This window comes from Cinclus cinclus, chromosome 3 (genome assembly GCF_963662255.1).
Source record: "Cinclus cinclus chromosome 3, bCinCin1.1, whole genome shotgun sequence".
Lineage (NCBI taxonomy): Eukaryota > Metazoa > Chordata > Aves > Passeriformes > Cinclidae > Cinclus > Cinclus cinclus.
In genome coordinates, this window is record NC_085048.1 from 519,700 (window position 1) to 539,174 (window position 19,475).

At 52.1% G+C, this 19,475-nt stretch overlaps 1 protein-coding gene across 8 annotated transcripts in view; it reads right to left on the reverse strand.

The window, feature by feature from the left end:
- DTNB (dystrobrevin beta) overlaps positions 1–15,017 on the reverse strand; it is a 105,805-nt gene extending 90,788 nt beyond the window's left edge. For all 8 annotated transcript variants that reach the window (XM_062488352.1, XM_062488349.1, XM_062488351.1 and 5 more), the window contains exons 1-6: positions 14,951–15,017; positions 13,621–13,701; positions 11,911–12,124; positions 8,835–8,920; positions 4,633–4,787; positions 2,294–2,399 (exon numbers count right to left, since the gene is read on the reverse strand). In XM_062488352.1, the coding sequence (XP_062344336.1) occupies positions 2,294–2,399; positions 4,633–4,787; positions 8,835–8,920; positions 11,911–12,124; positions 13,621–13,701; positions 14,951–15,017 (709 nt within the window). The remainder of the gene's footprint in view (positions 1–2,293; positions 2,400–4,632; positions 4,788–8,834; positions 8,921–11,910; positions 12,125–13,620; positions 13,702–14,950) is intronic.
- Positions 15,018–19,475: the final 4,458 nt, after the last annotated feature.

The following is a 19,475-nucleotide window of genomic DNA, read 5'->3' on the forward strand; positions in this document are numbered from 1 at the left end:
AAAATAAAAATAAAAGTTTAAGTGACTTTTTGGTAAACCTGGAACATCCCATTTCAATGGAGCTTCCAGGCTCCCCCAGGTCGTTCAGCACTCGTTATTTGGGCAGAGTTTTGAGGGCAGAGCAGGAAATTTTGGTTCCATTAACACTCAGGTGAAGCTGCTGCTAACACAGCAGTTCCATCTGCCATGTTCTCACCATATTCCTTCTTCAGATGCGTCCTACCCTGGGCACACTCAGAGTTCCCCAGGGAAGCCCAGCAGAGCTGAGCACAGGCAGGGAAGCAGCAAAGCTGCATCACACCAGGAGCATTTGGCTGGATTCTGCCACAGGAGTTCCCCGGGATCAGAGTCACCCCTTCAGAAAGGACAATTCCTGGTCCAAACCCCCTCTCACCCCTCCCTTCTCCCTCCTGCACCTCCACAGCCTCCAGAGAGGAATTCCCAATATCCCTCTGAATCTGAATCCAGAGAACTCGGGTTGATCTGACCTGCAGAGACACCACCAGGGTGGGCTAAAATAAACCTCAAGGAGTGCTTCTTCCCTGTTCTAGCCATGGATGGATCTACCCAATCCTGCTCCACCAAAGCCTTTGGAAGAACCCAAAGAGGAATGTGAGCATGAGGGGAAGGAGATGACACCTCCCCATGGCAAATGCATCCTGAAATGTCAGGGACAAAACAGAACCAGGGCCTCACCCCTCTGCCAGGGAACAACTCCTTCCCTACATCCCATCCACCCCCTGCCCATTCCCTGTGTCCTGTCCCTCCATGCCTTGTCCCCAGTCCCTCTCCAGCTCTCCTGGAGCCCCTTCAGGCCCTGCCAGGGGCTCGGAGCTCTCCCTGGATCCTTCTCCTCTCCAGGTGAGCACCCCCAGCTCTCCCAGCCTGGATCCATGAGAAGTCCTCCCTCACCTTTCCAGAACTGTCCCTTCTCCTCCCTGGCTCGGTGCTGATAAAAGGGAGCAGCACAGAATGCAAACCTTGCTATCCTGCTGTGGGGAAGCAATAACAAAGTTCTGATAACAGAAACCACGAGGCACAACAGGGACAGCACTCGCTGTCCTGCCCAGGGCACAGCCCCAAATGATGGATAAGGACAAGACTGGAACAAGCAGGACCATGGATTATTAGATCAGGGACCAGCAAGATGGGAACAAAAGAGGTAGGAGCTCCTTTGGTTACCTGAAGAACGTATTTTGGGTTTTTTTTCTAGTTCCATGTTTTTTGCCTCTTTTGGTTTTATGATTGTTTTGTTGGGTTTTTGTAGTTTTTATGTTGTTGTTTTCTTGGTGTTAGTTTGGTCATGTTTTTGTGGGTTTTGTTTGTTTAGGTTTTTGTTTGTGGTGGTTTCTTTGTGGTATTTTTTTTTTGTTTTCAACTTTCTGCAAGGGCTAAAGTTTAGCACTGGATGGGAAAGATCCCAGTGAAGGGGAGCAGCCAAACTGGTCCCCTTCTGCTCCTGGCTGCTGCCAGGGAATGGCAGGATCAAATCAGGACCCCATTTTCCCTGGAATTCACCCAACATTTTAACCAGATCAACCGCCTTACCTTCTAGGCATGAATTCCCTTAGCACTTGACACCAGGAAATTGCCATCATCAAAATTAATTCAAAAATCCCAGAACCCCTGCAGCTGGAAAAGCCCTCCCAGTCCATCCAGTCCCAGCTGTGGCTGATCCCCTCCTTGTCCCCAGCCCAGAGCACTCAGTGCCACATCCAGGAATTCCTGGGACACCTCCAGGGGTGGGCACTGCAAAGCTCCCTGGGCAGCCCCTGCCAAGACCTGAGCACCCTTTCCATGGAGAAATTCCTGCTGCTGTCCAAGCTGAGCCTGCCCTGGCCCAGCCTGAGGCCATTTCCCCTTGTCCTGTCCCTGTTCCCTGGAGCAGAGCCCGACCCCCCCTGGCTGTCCCCTCCTGTCAGGGAGTTGTGCAGAGCCACAAGGTCCCCCCTGAGCCTCCTTTTCCCCAGGCTCAGCCCCTTTCCCAGCTCCCTCAGCCTCTCCTGGGGCTCCAGCCCCTTCCCCAGCTCCCTCAGTCTCAGGAACATTCAGACAAGGTCATTTTTCTTCCACTAAATGCTGTAACACTGAAATCCATGGGTTTGCACTGTTGCTGCTTTCACACACAGGCAGCCCACATCCCACATTCCCAGGACACTCTGATCCCATCCCTGGCATGCTCTGGGAAAGGACTGATGCACGCACGAGGTGTTGGTTACATGAGCAAGGACAGAGCCTTCCCATGTGTGAGTAAAGCGCCACTCTGTTCCCAACAGGAAAATAGTGCATTTACCATTTTCAACATGGGCCAGTCTGTGCATGAGGGGCAGCCACACAAGGCACTGGGGAGGAGGATCAGCCATCAGTGTGTCCAGGAACATGTTCAGCATCACCTTCTTCTGCAGGGAGAGCACAGGAAGTGCAGGGTCACAGAGAAAAAAACATCCCCTTCATACTTGTCTTGGATGGCAGAGCAGGATGGGATACGGGATGTGTATTCTACAACCAGCTGTGAAACCAGCTGGGGCAGTGATCCTTATCTCTTTGGAGATATCTCCTGTTCATGGACAGCTGTGAAACCAGCTGGGGCAGTGATCCTTATCTCTCTGGAGATATCTCCTGTTCATGGACAGCTGTGAAACCAGCTGGGGCAGTGATCCTTATCTCTCTGGAGATATCTCCTGTTCATGGACAGCTGTTAAACCAGCTGGGGCAGTGATCCTTATCTCTGAGGAGATATCTCCTGTTCATGAACCAGCTGTTAAACCAGCTGGGGCAGTGATCCTTATCTCTCTGGAGATATCTCCTGTTCATGGACAGCTGTGAAACCAGCTGGGGCAGTGATCCTTATCTCTGTGGAGATATCTCCTGTTCATGAACCAGCTGTGAAACCAGCTGGGGCAGTGATCCTTATCTCTGTGGAGATATCTCCTGTTCATGAACCAGCTGTGAAACCAGCTGGGGCAGTGATCCTTATCTCTGGGGAGATATCTCCTGTTCATGGACAGCTGTTAAACCAGCTGGGGCAGTGATCCTTATCTCTGTGGAGATATCTCCTGTTCATGGACAGCTGTTAAACCAGCTGGGGCACTGTTCTTTCTCTTTCCCACATCCCATCCTCCCTCCAGGAGATATCTCCTGTTAATGGGCCATTGAGTCCCACTGCATGGCTGATAAAATTCCATCATCCCATTGGGAGATGCTCCACCCAGGGGCAGGAGCCAAGCATTCCCTACCCAGATAAAATCTGAGATTTGGAACATCAGAGCAGCCTTTTCCCACTGGATTCCAGAGGAAAACCAGACCCTTCTACATCATCACTGGACCTTCAGAGGAAAACTGCACCTTCTCCAGGAGCACTGCTCCAACAGAACCACATCTGTCACTGCAGGACTGCATCCACCATTTCATGGGACTGCTCCAACACCCTGACTGACTGACAGGGGGTCAGCTTGGATTCTGACTCTGTCAGTGTTTTGGGTTTGTTTGGGGTCTTTTTGTATTTCTGTATTTTTATTTTAATTTTCCTAGTCAGGAACTGTTATTCCTATTCCCATATCTTTGCCTGAGTGCCCCTTAATTTCGAGATTATAATAATTTGGAGGGAGGGGGGGTTACATTTTCCATTTCAAGAGAGGCTCCTGCCTTCTTCAGCAGACACCCGTCTTTCAAACCAAGACAATACTGCAATGGCTTCTCCAGCCTTGAAACTTCTCTGGGACACAACTTGTGCTCACCAGAAATATTTCCTGTACTGTCATAGTCATGGAATCAGGGAATGGTTTGTGTGGGAAGGGACCTTAAAGCTCACCCAGTGCCAGCCCTGCCACGGCAGGGACACCTCCCACTGTCCCAGGTGCTCCAACCCCAGTGTCCAACCTGGCCTTGGGCACTGCCAGGGATGCAGGGGCAGCCACAGCTGCTCTGGGAATTCCACCCTGTGGAATTCCAGGGCTTGCCCACCCTGCCAGGGAACAATTCCTGCCCAATATCAAATGTAAATATGGAGACTCATGGATTCTGAAAGCAAAGGATGTTTCCTACTGTGTCATATTCCAAATACGCTAATTGCTAATTAACTTATATTTAGTCACTATAAATTTTACATCAAATCCTGCAGAAGTGTTTCTTCTGGAGCATCATCATGGCCAGAGTCTAAACATTTAATTTTAGGCCTAAGATCAATCAGGTTCATGTTTACAGTTGATTTAAGGATTAGTTATATTATTTACATTACCTCAAATGAGAAACAAATCATTGGAACAATTACAATACAACTGCAATGGAATTAAAAATAGACCGGTGCACAGAAGGTGTTTATTTTGAACAGATCCTGGAAGTGACTTGTCAAAACTAATTTTCTTAACACAGTGAAAAAGCTTTGAAAAATCGAGGGAAAGTAGTAAAAATGGCATGTTTCATGTTTTGGAAAAGAAATCAGTCATTCCTGCTGTTCTGCTGGGGAATATGGGCGGCCCTTCAAGTATGAAAGGACAGAAAATCCTCGAATTGCTTATTTTGGGCTGCTTCAAAGTGCTTGGGTTGTGCAAGGGACCTCACTGCCCTCAAACCCCAAATCCTAAATCCCGAATCCCAAATCCCAAACACCAAACCCCACAGCCCACTCCTGACCTGCTGGGGGAAGCAGGTGCGCACCGCGTGCTCCGTGTAGCCGAAGGAGGGGCCCTCGAACACGGCCGTGGGCAGCTTCAGCACTTCCCTCAAGAACTGGTCAAACTTGGTGAAAATCATCAGCCCGTTGGAATCTGAGATCTGAGAGAAAATATCTGTAAGAAAATACAATAAAACCCCGTAGTAAATATGGGTTCAGTATGGGACAATGCCCGTCCCTCTGCACCCCAAAGGATTTCTCTGTGCTTTGCTCTGAGCACTTTCTGATCACTGCTATCCACACAGGATTTATCAGTGTCAGCATTCCCATGTGCCAGAAGTCTCCCTGTTCCTCCTTTCCTACAGGAAAGCTCCTGACAATGAGGAGCAGAAGCAGAATTTCACAAGAACACATTGAACCTGAAACTACAGAAACCCTACAGAGGAGGATCCCAGAAAAAAAATCAGTTCTGACAGTGCCAGAGCCAAAGCTGGCAGAGCTCTGGGAAAACGTGCACACACAGGGCATGGGGGATGGCAGGGGCACAGCATGCCAGGATCCATAGGGCTGGAAAAGCCCTCCCAGCCCATCCAGTCCCAGCTGTGGCTGATCCCCTCCTTGTCCCCAGCCCAGAGCACTCAGTGCCACATCCAGGAATTCCTGGGACACCTCCAGGGATGAGCACTGCAAAGCTCCCTGGGCAGCCCCTGCCAAGGCCTGAGCACCCTTTCCATGGAGAAATTCCTGCTGCTGTCCAAGCTGAGCCTGCCCTGGCCCAGCCTGAGGCCATTTCCCCTTGTCCTGTCCCTGTTCCCTGGAGCAGAGCCTGACCCCCCCTGGCTGTCCCCTCCTGTCAGGGAGTTGTGCAGAGCCACAAGGTCCCCCCTGAGCCTCCTTTTCCCCAGGCTCAGCCCCTTTCCCAGCTCCCTCAGCCTCTCCTGGGGCTCCAGCCCCTTCCCCAGCTCCATTGCCTTCCCAGGACACAGGATGCAGCCTGAGGATCTCCTCCAGTCTCCTGCCTGGCTCCAAAGGAGAAGGTCTGAACTTGCCCCTGGGGAAACATCTCAGCCCTGGTGCTGCCCCTGCATCCCTGGCAGTGCCCAAGGCTAGGTTGGACATTGGGGCTGGAGCAGCCTGGGACAGTGGAAGGGGTCCCTGCCATGGCAGAGGTGGCACTGGATGGGATTTGAGGTCCCTCCCAACCCAAACTACTCTGGGATTCTGAGAATGTTTGTGATGAGAGGAGTTCATACTTTTTAAGCAGCTCTGTGGCCACAAATGTGTTCCTGAAAGCAAAAAGGGGCTGAGTAGATGTTCCTTGATGTTTGTAAGGACAGAAGGAAAAGAGGCAGGTGCTGCAGGTGTCCCTCCCTCCCTGTCCCTGCTCCTCTCTGAGTCTCAGGGGTCCCTGATCCTCTCCCTAGAGCTCCACTCCCCCACCCCACAGCTCTGGTATCCCAGCAAAGGCAAATCCCAGGGCAGTGGTGCAGAGAGCATGACAGGAGATTGATGTCTCAGGAAATACAACTGTCCTGGGATCCAAAATGTCCCTGGAAAGGGATCCCTCAAAGCCAGCTGGGTCCCCATGCACACCCAGAGCCAGGGCACTCTCTAAAGGCAGGTTTCACCAATGACAACAAGAATTCCCCAAGATGTGACAGATCCCAGATCTCTGCTGCAGCACCAAACCCTCTCTGCTGTTACTTCAGGCACCCTCAGTAATTTAACATCAAAAAGTTCATGCTGCCAGAAAATAACCTTCATTTCAGTGATCAAAACCAGCTTCAGAAAAAAAGACACTTTCAGAAAGGCATGTTTCTAGTAAACTGGAGAAATGACCCCAATTTCCTGAAAGAATGAGCTCAGGAGAAAGCCTGCAATGCCTTCATTAAGAGGGAGAAAGCTACCTGAAGTTTGTATCACTGACTAAACAGAACAGCTTGAACTGAAGCTGTCTTAAATAATGAGAAACAAAATGTTAAAAAATTACATGTATTAGGATATAAAATAAAATATCTTAGGTGGAATTGGGGAAAAAATAAAAAAAATATTTATTATGATGCATTTCTGTATTTCAGAAAAATAAGCCAGGCAGAAAAACAAGGCTTAACTTGGAAATGTGGAAAAAAAGTCAGGATGAAAATGCACACAAAATGAAAACAATGAGAACAACTAAAATTAGAGAGCCAAAATTCCAGAATCCTAATCCATTCTGGAGCAGAATCTCTGCAGGAGTGGCCCCTGCACAGGAGCTGAAGGTCTGCAATGGACCTGGCAAGGTGGGATGGGGAGGACACAACAGGGACACAACAATTGTGTTTGAAATGGGCTGAAACCTCCTGGGTGTGCTCAGGTGTGTTCATCTGAGCTGAGTCAAGTGATCCTAAAGAGAGAGGAATTAAAGGTATGGAAATCAACTGAAAATGAGAGAGAACAGCCCAGCTTTGCCAAAGGGAAATTAAAACCCCTCCAAATCCCATCATTTGTCTTGCAGTTAAAAAAGTGGGTTTGTTGTCAAAATGGGGAACTTCCCCACGGGGAAGTAGCAGTGAAACTGGAAATGCTGATATCCTTTCCAAGGGCAATCCTGGTGCCAGGATGAGAGGGAACAGCCTCGGGCTGTGCCAGGCTGGACATCAGGAGGAATTCCTGCCTGGAAAGGGTGGTCAGGCCTTGGAGGTGTCCCAGGAAGGGCTGGTTGTGGCACTCGGTGCCCTGGGGACAAGGGGGGCACAGCTGGGACTCCGTGGGCTGGGAGGATTTTCCAGCCTCAGAGATCCTGGGATCCCTGCCTTGCTCAGCACCATAAGGAGCTGCTCTGCAAGGGGATCACATCCCAGGAAATTGCAGAGCCAGGGAAAGGCCTCACTGAAGCTGTCCCAGCTCATCTGTGCCACGGACATGGGGACACTCCCAGGACATGGAACTGTGTCCAGCAAGGGCAGAGCCCAAGCTCCCACCACTCCCACATGCCACGGGATGAGAAAACATGAAAAATCCAGCTGCCAGGACTGCCAGAGAGCCTCGTGCTCCAGCCTGCTCAGGGAAGGGAGGCTGGGGTGGGATCCTTCTGGACAAGGAGATTTTGGGGGTGAAGTGGGTCAGTAACCAGGGAGATGTGGGAAGGAAAGGGGGAAACCAAAGCAGCACAGAATAAAGCTGAGAAGAAACCAAGAATCAGGAAAGAGCTGAGGCAGAGAGATCAGAAGGCTGCTCCTCCCCAGAGCAGATGGCTCAGGCAGGCACATCCCTGGCACACTCCTCCTCCCTGAGCTCCCTGGGCACCCAGCAGCCTCGGATGGATCTGCCTGCAGGGGAAGTGGCTGCAGGGTGTTTGATACCCACCACATCCTCGGGGAGACTTAGAGCACAATTGGTCTCTGCTTCTCCATCTGGCACTGCTCATTCCAGTGGCTGCCCTGGGCTTCCTGTCCTGGAAGGGGAAGGGAGCAGCTGGAAGGGGAAGGAGTAGCTGTTTGCAGTTCCCCTTGCTCAGGATTTTAAAGAACACTCTTTCACCACCAGTTTGGTCTCCAGGCTGAGGAATCCTGCTCCGTGTCCTCATCCAGCAGGATTTGGGGTTTGGATTGTGGGTCACTTCCAAAGGAACAGAGCCCAGGAGTCAGCAGGGCTCAGGGGAAGGGACAGGGCTTGGAGCAGCCTGGGACAGTGGGAGATGTCCCTGCCCATGGCAGGGGTGGCATTGGATGGGCTTTAAGGTCCCTTCCTACCCAAACCATCCAGGAATTCTACCTCAGAAGCTGGAAGACAGAAAGTGCAGAGAGCCTCAGGGCAAGCAGAAGATTCACAGGAGCCTCCAACATCCTCAAAGCAGGAAAATGGTGACAACTGGGATATTCCCATTGGAAAATCAGCCCTCAAGTTCTCCATTTAAACAAGTGCCCAAGAGCTTCACGTAAAGAAATGGGCTTGGGAAGCTTCCTCAGTCCTGGGCTGGGGATAACCAGGAGCTGGAACATGGCATAAAATATCCCTGGAGGTGTCACAGGAAGGCCTGGATGTAGCACTGACGAAGTGGGGATTGGGCACAGCCTGGACCTTAATGACTCAAGAATTTTGGGATTTACAGTACAGCTCCAGGTCAGCGTAAAGCTCACATAACCAGCCAAAAAAAAAAAAAAAAAAAAAAAAAAAAAAAAAAAAAAGCCTCCAGAACTGAGGAAGCAGTCCCTAAAGGCAGGGATTCCTCAGGAGTACTCACATCTGAGCTTGTCCAGGATCTTCCCCCCACACATGGTGGCCAGCATGGCTTTCACTGAGAACACTGTCAGCTTCCCATGGCCCTCACTGCAGGGAAAAGAGAATGGGTGAGAAGCCCTGAGAACTCCACAGGGAATGGAAGCACAAACCCCCCAGTGCTGGGGGAACCAGGAATAAAGGGAATAACAACAACCATGACCTTCAGTCACTACTGCTAGCATTTAATACCTGGAACTAAATGTGCTGCACAAGGAATTGGGACTGGTATGGGAAATACAGTGATAGGGAAAGCACAGGATGAGTGCAGGGAGAGCTGGAAAACCAGAATTGTTCTGAAGGGAAACTCTGAGAGCTGGAGAGGGGCTGTGGACAGGGGCCTGGAGGGACAGGAAATGGTTTGAGTGGGAAAGGGACCCCAAAATCCACCCAGTGCCAGCCCTGCCATGGCAGGGACACCTCCCACTGTCCCAGGCTGCTCCAACCCCAATGTCCAGCCTGGCTTTGGGCACTGCCAGGGATCCAGGGGCAGCCACAGCTGCTCTGGGAATTCCACCCTGTGGAACTCCAGGGCCTGCCCACCCTGCCAGGGAACAATTCCTAATTCCCAGTATCCCATCCAGCCCTGCCCTGTGGCAGTGGGAGCCATTCCCTGTGTCCTGTCCCTCCATGCCTTGTCCCCAGTCCCTCTCCAGCTCTCCTGGAGCCCCTTCAGGCCCTGCCAGGGGCTCGGAGCTCTCCCTGGATCCTTCTCCTCTCCAGGTGAGCACCCCCAGCTCTCCCAGCCTGGCTCCAGAGCAGAGGGGCTCCAGCCCTGCAGCAGCTCCGGGGCCTCCTCTTGGCTCTCTCCAGCAGCTCCAGCTCCTGCTGCTGTTGGAATCCCCAGGGCTGGGGCAGCTCTGCAGGTGAGGTCTCACCTGAGCACAGGGGCACAATCGCCCCTTTCCTGCTGCTCACACTGGGGGATCATCCAGGGCAAAGCTCACCTGGAAATTCAAACCTCCCTAAGTTGAAATCTTAGCCCCCTCCCCTTTTACTCTTTAACATTCATTTTGTATCAAAGGAAGGCTCAGCTTGGCATTAGTTCCCAGAAAAACCAGTGCCCAAAGACATCAACGTCTCCTCCCAGGACACAACCTGTCCTTGGAAACTCTCTCCTGGTGCCCCCAGATACTGGGTCTGCCCCCGACCCTGTGTTTATAAATCACCCAAAACCCCAATGTGCCCCCTGCACTCTGCCAGAGGAGCAGCTCCTGAGCAATTTGCCCAACCCGCTGTGCCAGTGCCATTCCATCTGAAGGAAAAAAGGCAAGACCTTCTCTATGATCTCAAATCTCATATAAGAATCAGGACTGGAAGCAGAACTGGGGACTGGTTTAAATCAGGCCAGCCCTGGGAGGCTCCTCCCTCCCCCTCACCATCTTCCCGGGCTGGCTCTGCAGCAGCTCCCACAGCAGGGATGTCCTCGTGGATCTGCCACTGACCCCAGCTCCAGCCCAGGACGCTCCCCCTCCTCTGCTGGCCCTGCCAGAGCCCACTGCAGCATTCCAGCTGTGCCAGGCCCCAAACTCCTCCTCAGGGCACCCACTCGGGCAGAACTCCCAGCAAAGGCACCAGAGCTTGTTGAGCTGTAGGCACTGCTCAGAGCAGCTGTGGCTGCCCCTTGATCCCTGGCAGTGCCCAGGGCCAGGCCGGACAGGACTGGGAGCACCTGGGACAGTGGAAGGTGTCCCTGCCATGGCAGGGGTGGCACTGGATAATTGGCACAGTCGCTTCCTACCCAAACCTTTCCAGAATTGTTGGACTGTAGCTGCCAAGGGGAATGTTAAAGGTTCTGATGGTGCCAGCAGCAGCCTCAGTGAGAACTCTGGGACTCTGTGCATTCCAGCAGACCCAGCCGGCTCGGGGATGGAATTCCAGCACGGATGGAATTGCAGCTTTTGCATCAAAACCCTGCCTGCCGTGCTGCTGAGCTCCTGGAGAGGGAGCCTCGGCCCTGCTCTGCTCTCCCACATCCCAGCTCCTCCCTCAGTGCCAGCTCCAGGCACCGGGAGGCAGAGAGCAGCTGCTGCACCGTGCTGGGATCCAGGAGCCCTGTGCTGCTGGGACCCACCAAGGCAGAGCTCACAGGGCTGGGGACAGTGGGGAACAAAACCCTACCTCTAACTAAAGCCTCCATCTTCTGAGTCTGCTCCTCCAAACATGACCACTACTGAGTTTAAATCCTGTATTTTATAGTGTGAGTTGTCTGAAAATAACCAAACCCTCAGCCAAGCCTTACAATTTGTCTAACTTCAAACCAGGACTGAACAGAAATTCCTCTGCGTTCTGCTGGCACAGGACCTGCTCTGAGCTTGGTTTTGGTTTTATTTTCCCCAGTGAGACAGGGACTGTCCTCAAGCCTGGGCTCTCTGAGGGACACACCCAGCTTCTGTTTGGTGACAGTAAGGAGTTGTCCCATCAGGAGAGGATCAAATCTGGACACCACAAACACAACTGTATGGCACACTCAGTGCTGGGGACTGCCCTGGGTAAATCCCCTCCATGGGACAGAAGCAGAAGCCAGATCCCACGGGAAAAAAAAATTATTTGGAAAAAAGCAAGACCAAAAATCAGAAATGCCAAGCACAGCAAAGGACCTGCAGCTGCTGCTCAGGGAACACAGAGGGGCACAGCTACTCCAGAGCAGCAGAGCAAACCCTGCAGAGAGAGGCTGTGAGAGAAGCACACAAAACTGGATACAAACAGATGCCTGGACAGAACCCTGAGCAAGAAATGCAGCTGCTCCCAGCCAGGAAATGAGAACCAGCTTCATGGGGTCACAGCACATCAGAGGGGGCTGCAAACTGACTGTCCAAACGAGGTTGAGTTTAAAAAGGTGGGGTTTTTTTTCAGCAAGATTCAACAAAACACATTCAGTTTTCAACCACTGCGGACCCCCCAGGAGCTCCCAGCAGAGTTTCACCCCAGGCCCAGCCCAGCCCAGGGCTCCCAGCTCCCCTCAGAGAGCAGCTTTGGTCCCCAGCAGCCCTGGGCACACCCATGCTGCCCAGGGCAAGCACACAGGAGGCAGTACTGGCCTGTCATATGCTGCTATCATGAAGTTGAGGAGGAGGCTGATGGATTGCTCTACGCTGATCTGGTGGGTAGAAGGAAGGCGTTTGTTTAGCTGGTAGTAGATGGATGAAATGATTGTTTCTAGCCGGGACACGTTGATCTCTGTGCTATGATCCAAAGTGTTAAGGCCATTATCTCGGAAGGCTTCAATCATATTCCAGATATCTACAAGGTGAACTAAAAACAAAGCGAAAAACAATTAACTTCTGCTCTGCAAGGCATGCAAGCCCACTGTGATGGCACTGCCTGTGAGGAGTGTCAGCTCTCATGGGCAGGAACAGCCACTGTGCACAAAGGGAGAGACTGAGCTCGTGATCACAGCTCTCAGAGGGACACAGCTGTGCCCAGATGTGGCTTTCACTGCACCTTCAGCACCTGGGTCTGTCAGGAACAGCTCCTGAAGGAGCAGAGCCCTCCCCCCTGAGCATGCAGGGTTTTAGCCTTCAGCCAGAACTGTTCCCTGGCAGGGTGGGCAGCCCTGGCTGCCCCTGCATCCCTGGCAGTGCCCAAGGCCAGGTTGGACATCGGGGCTGGGAGCAGCCTGGGACAGTGGGAGGTGTCCCTGCCATGGCAGGGGTGGAATGGGATGGGATTTAAGGTCCCTTCCCAACCCCAAACCACTCTGGGATCTGATGATCCTCTAAACCCACTACAAACTGTCCACAGTAACTCTGAACACTCTCATGCTGACTCCTATTGAAGGAGGAACTTTATGTTCCAGTCAAACTCTTGACTGTTTCCAGTTGATCCAGTTCCCAAACCTAGAGCATAATGTTTTATAAACACAGGTCTGGGGCTGCACAACATTGTCCTAAATTTCCCTGCTGTATCTAAGGAGTGTTAACAACATGCCGAAATCCTTTTCCAAACCACAGTAAGAGATCTGCACAACCACATTAAACAGTATTTTGAAATGTTTCCAAGCTTGAAGGTTTACAGGAGAGTGGAGAAGACATGTAAGGATCAGCAGCCACCCAAACTGAACATGATCCAGCAGCCAGAGAAGGGCCATGGTGAAATTCCCTGCTGGATCTCCCCACAGGAAGCTCGGCAGTCACTGTGGCCTCCTCCTTCTCCTCCTCATCCCTTCTCCTGCCTCTTCTTCATCCTCAGCCCTCCTCCTCCTCCTCAGCAGTTCCTGGCCCTGGGATTAGGAATTTCCTCCCACCTGTTAACCTGCTCTGCTCTCTGCTGTGTGCAGCTCAGCTGGGGCAGGACACAAAGTGCACCTGCGACTCACCTGGGACTCACCTGTGCCCTGGGAGCTGTCCCAGGGCAGAGAAAGGGAGAACCTGCCCTGCCCAGAACTCTCCATGGCCACTGATGTCACAGGTGGGACAGCTCCAGGCAGGGATGTCCCTGTGCTCCCTGGGGTTCCCTGTGAGGAAACAGCCCCTCACACAGCTCAAGACCATCTATACCCAGCTCTGAGGGCAACCAAACACCACAGCTGCTCTGGGACTTGACATTTCCTGAACACTAAAGAATAAACCTGCACATATTCCAGAGTACCGGGCAAGCATCGCTGCCTCTTCTCAATTTCATATTTAATTAACTATTAGATCTCTGTTCAGATAGCAGCTGGCAGGGTCTGTCTCTACTCCAGAGGGGCTGGGGCAGTGTCTGAAGCAGCCATGCAGAGCAGGGGTGAGGAGGAGGCTGACAGCACTCACGGTTGCACCTCTTCTGCACGAAGCGCAGCTTGCAGGCGGTTCTGTACGTGGAGAGCCGGATCACGTCGAAGTTCTGGGCTCCTGCAACAAAAGAATCCTTTGGGCTTGGCTTCCCTCTGCAACAGTCATTTCACATGATGCTGCTGAGAGCAGGACTTGGGAAAAGGCTCCAGTGTCTCCTCACACACACCTGTGCTCAGGTGAGGCCTCACCTGCAGAGCTGCCCCAGCCCTGGGGATTCCAACAGCAGCAGGAGCTGGAGCTGCTGGAGAGAGCCCAGAGGAGGCACCAGGTGATCAGAGGGATGGAGCAGCTCTGCTGTGAGGAAAGGCTGAGAGAATTGGGATTGTTCAGCCTGGAGAAGGATCCAGGGAGAGCTCCGAGCCCCTGGCAGGGCCTGAAGGGGCTCCAGGAGAGATGGAGAGGGACTGGGGACAAGGCATGGAGGGACAGGACACAGGGAATGGCTCCCACTGCCACAGGGCAGGGCTGGATGGGATACTGGGAATTAGGAATTGTTTCCTGGCAGGGTGGGCAGGCCCTGGAATTCCACAGGGTGGAATTCCCAGAGCAGCTGTGGCTGCCCCTGCATCCCTGGCAGTGCCCAAGGCCAGGTTGGACATTGGGGTTGGAGCAGCCTGGGACAGTGGGAGGTGTCCCTGCCATGGCAGGGCTGGCACTGGGTGGGATTTAAGGCCCTTTCCCACCCAGACCACCCCATGATTCCATAACAATGCTGCTCTGGAAACAAACCAGTACAAATATGCAGTTTTAAGTTGGAGCTCCCTCAGTCTGTAACTGGAATTAAGGACATGCTGGCCTAATCCAGGAACTGCCTCCAGCCCCGAGTCCTTGCAGGACAGCAGCACATTGTGGTCTCATGCAAACACAAATTCTTAACTCTTCCTTTCCAGAGGACAATCTTTCACAAATCAATCCCCAAACCATTTCTAGAGTCACACCAGCATTGCAGGGCCATTCTTTACCCTTTTTTAAAGGCCTAAGGTGCTCTGTGTGTTGTCATTATTAATTTAAATAGCTGTCCACAAACCTTAGGCATTGGCATTGATGAGAGATGTGAACACTCCCTAAGGAATCCCCCAAACCTAGGGACAAATGACCTTCCCAGACCATTTATAAACGGGACCATTTATAAAGGGACAAATGACCTTCCCAGGCATTGTGACTCCCCTTCTCCTCCTGAGCAGCCCCCTGGATGATTTTCCCTGCATGGGGCTCGTGGGACAGGACAGGGATGATCTGGTACAGCTGTCACAGGGAAGCTCTAATGAAGAATAAATGACATTATGTCTTCAGATTTCCTACTTACTCATTTCCATGAACAGCTGCCTCTTCTCTGCCATGGTCCTCCTCCTCTTCCCACTCTCCTCAATCATTCTGGAGACAAAAATGGCAAACACTGTTTGTGTTAGAATTCCTGTCACAAGAGCAACTTGCTGCAAGCAGCAGGATTCTGTCCCTCAGTGGGAACAGTCTCGTTCTGTTTGGGGACTGGGAATTCCAGGACACAGACAGACACCTCTCCTCATCATCCCATTCCACACACTCTCCAGCCTTGTTTAACACCTGCCAAGGTGTGGCACAGCACAAGAAACATTCACTCTGAACGCCTGAACTGCTTTGGTTTGAAAAGCTCAGAGCTGCATTAATACAGACAGAAATATCCCATCAAGAATTCTTTTGTGTTCCAAGGGGCTTTGTCTGCAAACCACAGAGCAAGTCAGGAGCAGCTGAGCCGAAAAAGGGGAAATGCTGCATGATTTGGGGGTCAGGAGGAACCAGCTCAGGCCATTCCCTTCCCTGGCTGACAGAGCTTCCCTGCAGCATCACAGAATCCTTCAGCTTGGAAAAGACCTCCCAGGATTTGTGGGAATGTTGGCTTTAAACAAAACTTGTTATAATTCACTGAACTTCGACCCCCGACACCTGAGGTCAAATGGGATTTGTCAGGGAAGTGAAGAACTTCAAACAAATTAAGTTGGAAATAAAAACAGTTTAGTGACAGAGGCTTCCCTTTCCTAGGAAAACACTAAAAGAGTGACAGGAGCAGGAAGGAGTTTGTACCCCAAGGCAAGGGGGCACAGGGACAGCATAGCAGCTTCCAGGGCTTATTTCACTACATAATCCTAAAAGATGCCAAACTTCAGTCCACTGCAGCAAAAACAAAACAAAACAAACAAGTTAATTCAGCATCAGTGCAAAATTTAATTTACAGTTCACGCAATTATTACATCATTCTTTGGTTACCAAATTCACCAACTTAAAAACCATTAAATACAGGTTTTGTGTGTCTAACCCCCCAAAAAGACAAAAATCCCAATCAATTCTACAGCTCCATGCAGCCCTAGAGGAGGCAGTTGCCTCAGCCTGCTCAGCCCAGCCTGCAGAGCCTCAAATGCCACCAGGAGCACCATGCCCTGGCACTCCCACACATCCCTGAGGAGCAGTTCCTTGGCACTTCCCCATTTCCTGCTGGAATCCTACAGCTTGGAACCCACAAAAGCCTTTTTCCTCTTCAGGAGAGATAACAAGCACATGGGCTCTGACCTAAAAATATATTTAATTTCCTTGGCTTTTGCTACTTTAGAAAGCCATAGACTCAGATCCATTGTGCTGCTGTATCTTAATTGTATTTTTTTTACCAGGAAAAAGCCTCAGGGGCAGTTTTTATCCCTTGTACAAGGTGAGGGTTTCATGCACATGAGCTTCCAGTCCCATCTCATTCTCCATTTTACAGTACCACGGCTTCCACCTCTTTCCCAAGAGATTCCTCTTTCACAGAATCCCAGGATGGCTTGGGTGGGAAGGGACCCTAAATCCCATCCCCTGCCACGGCAGGGACACCTCCCACTGTCCCAGGCTGCTCCAGCCCCAATGTCCAACCTGGAACTGGGCACTGCCAGGGATGCAGGAGCAGCCACAGCTGCTGTGCTCAGCCTGGCACAGAGAGGCTGCAGTGCCAGGACAGGAGTTCCAGAGGCCATTCCCAGGGCGTGGACACAGCACCCAAAGCTGCCACACAGAATTCCTGGAGGAAGAGGTCAGAGTGACCGAGACAGACACAATTCCATGGCAGAGGAGTTCAGTGTCACCCTCTGTAAGGACAAGGAGGGACTGAGCTCTGTCAAGTTCTGGAATGAGACCTGAATGAGGGATCTGCTCTCTCCATGATCCCAGGATCACTGAGGTTGGAAAAGCCCTCCCAGCCCATGGAGTCCAAGCTGTGGCTGATCCCCTCCTTGTCCCCAGCCCAGAGCACTCAGTGCCACATGCAGGAATTCCTGGGACACCTCCAGGGATGGGCACTGCAAAGCTCCCTGGGCAGCCCCTGCCAAGGCCTGAGCACCCTTTCCATGGAGAAATTCCTGCTGCTGTCCAAGCTGAGCCTGCCCTGGCCCAGCCTGAGGCCATTTCCCCTTGTCCTGTCCCTGTTCCCTGGAGCAGAGCCCAACTCCCTCATTACTGCCAGATATTTGGAGAAGTGGTGGAAATTAGGTTCTAGCAGAATAATTGACAAACCTGTTTTTAATCCCTGAACCATGAGGTACAGAAGGATCCCTCGGTGATGAGACTGGGAAGAAGGAAGATGGGGAATCTTTTTCAAGTTCAGAACAGGAATGAACCAAACCCACAAGAACTGCAACTATGTTTGAGATGCAAATTACAGTGCTCAGTTCCCAAAACAGGGCAGGGAAACAGCAGCTTGGCCTGAGCTAGTTTGGTTTGTTAGCCTGGGTTCTTTGAAGGGGGTAGGGAGGCTGGGTTTGGGTTTTGGTAGAGATTTTTTGGGTGGGTTTTGTTTGCTTGCTGGTTCCTTGCTTTTTTAAAAAAGACTAGCAAAATCCGTGAGCAAAGTGCCAGGAAATACAACATGGGCTGGAATGATGTGGCAGCCAGGAATTCCTGAGGTGGCTGCTCACATTCCATGAGCACATGGAGGGGAAACCACTCCAATACAGAACCCCAGGATGGGCTGGAGGGACCTCAGAGCCCACCCAGTGCCACCCCTGCCATGGCAGGGACAATTCCACTGCCCCAGGTGCTCCCAGCCCCATCCTTGGGCACTGCCAGGGGTAGGAAGTCCAGTTATTTGGAAATCCTTATGGAAATGTTTAGCTAAAAGCAGAAAAGGTACTGTGCAGTACCTTAGAAAATTGCAGCTGAGAGTGTCTGATGGAAACATCCAAAATTTTATCATTTCCCTTCATCCTTTCACCTTCTCCCCCTTTCAACAGGTACAACACTTGTATGGCCTCAGGAGCACCCTCTGGCAGAGTTATTAGCAAATCCAATTTATAAATTTCCAACCAATTACTGTGGAAAATTCTACACTCAGCCACCATCTGAAATATCTTTCATAAAGTCACATTTTTCTTGTTTCCCTTGTCGGGCACCTTTTTTTCTCTCCCTGTTTCTCTGGCACTGCCCTGTTCCAGGGCTGTCCCTGGCAAAGCTCTGTGCAGTTCCCCAGCACAGGTGAGATTTGCACCCCTCTGGCTGCAGAGAGCCCCTGTGAGCCCCCAGAGACCCCAGGCTGTCCCCCTGTGCCTGTTCCCTCCCTGCCTGTGCCATCCTGGCTGTCCCCTCCTCCTCCTCCTCCTCCTGTTCCCTCCCTGCCCATCCTACCTCACCTGTCCCATCCTGGCTGTCCCCTCCTCCTGTTCCCTCCCTGCCTGTGCCATCCTGGCTGATCCCTCCTCCTCCTCCTGTTCCCTCCCTGCCCATCCCATCTCACCTGTCCCATCCTGGCTGTCCCTTCCCTGCTGTCCCCTCCCTGCCTGTGCCATCCTGGCTGTCCCCTCCTCCTCCTCCTGTTCCCTCCCTGCCCATCCTACCTCACCTGTCCCATCCTGGCTGTCCCCTCCTCCTGTTCCCTCCCTGCCCATCCCATCTCACCTGTCCCATCCTGGCTGTCCCTTCCCTGCTGTCCCCTCCCTGCCTGTGCCATCCTGGCTGTCCCCTCCTCCTGTTCCCTCCCTGCCCATCCCATCTCACCTGTCCCATCCTGGCTGTCCCTTCCCTGCTGTCCTCTGCAGGTACCATCCTGGCTGTCCCCTCTCCTGCCTGCCCCTTCCATCCAGGCCGTCCCATCCTGCCTGTCCCTTCCCTGCCTGTGCCCTGCAGGTACCACCCTGCCTGTCCTTCCCGGCTGTCCCTTCCCTGCCTCTCCCACCCTCCTGATCCCCTCCTGCCCGTGCCCCCCCTGGCTGGCCCCTGCTGTCCCCCCAGGTTGAGGCCAATACTACAGGACCTTTGTTAGCAGGTTTCGCTCTTCTTGGAGCTCATCAGCTGTAGGTAACGGCCCCAGCACAGCAGGCAGCACACAGTGCTCAGCAAGCACCTCAGCACCACACCAGTCTCTTGTGTTTCCTTGCATTCTCCACTTCCACCTTCAAGGAACGCTCCAAGGGACGTTCTCACCTCTGGGCTTTGAGAACCATTTCCAGACATTGGTTTGCACTGAGCTGCAGCCTCCTCGGGAGGCAGGAACAGAGAAAGAAAAGTTCATTTACCAGTTATTAAATCGGACTTGGTTTGGATTCTTGGCTCTGCATGTCATTAGCAGAAATAACATTTGATGTCACTGATTAAACTGCAGTTGCTGCATGAGGATAAAACTGTGCCCATACCTATTTATGGTCAGAAATAACTTGTAATTAAAATGAACCAGAAAAGCAGTTTGGGCCACGGGCTGATCTGAGCTGTGCTTGGCACAGGGGAGGAGGTTCAGTGACTTTCTGCCATTTTTCTGAGCAGAAGGAACAACTATTCCTGATGTTTGGAGGAAAAGCTTTCCTCCCTTGTCAGTTCACTCACTCTTAAAAATGTAACTT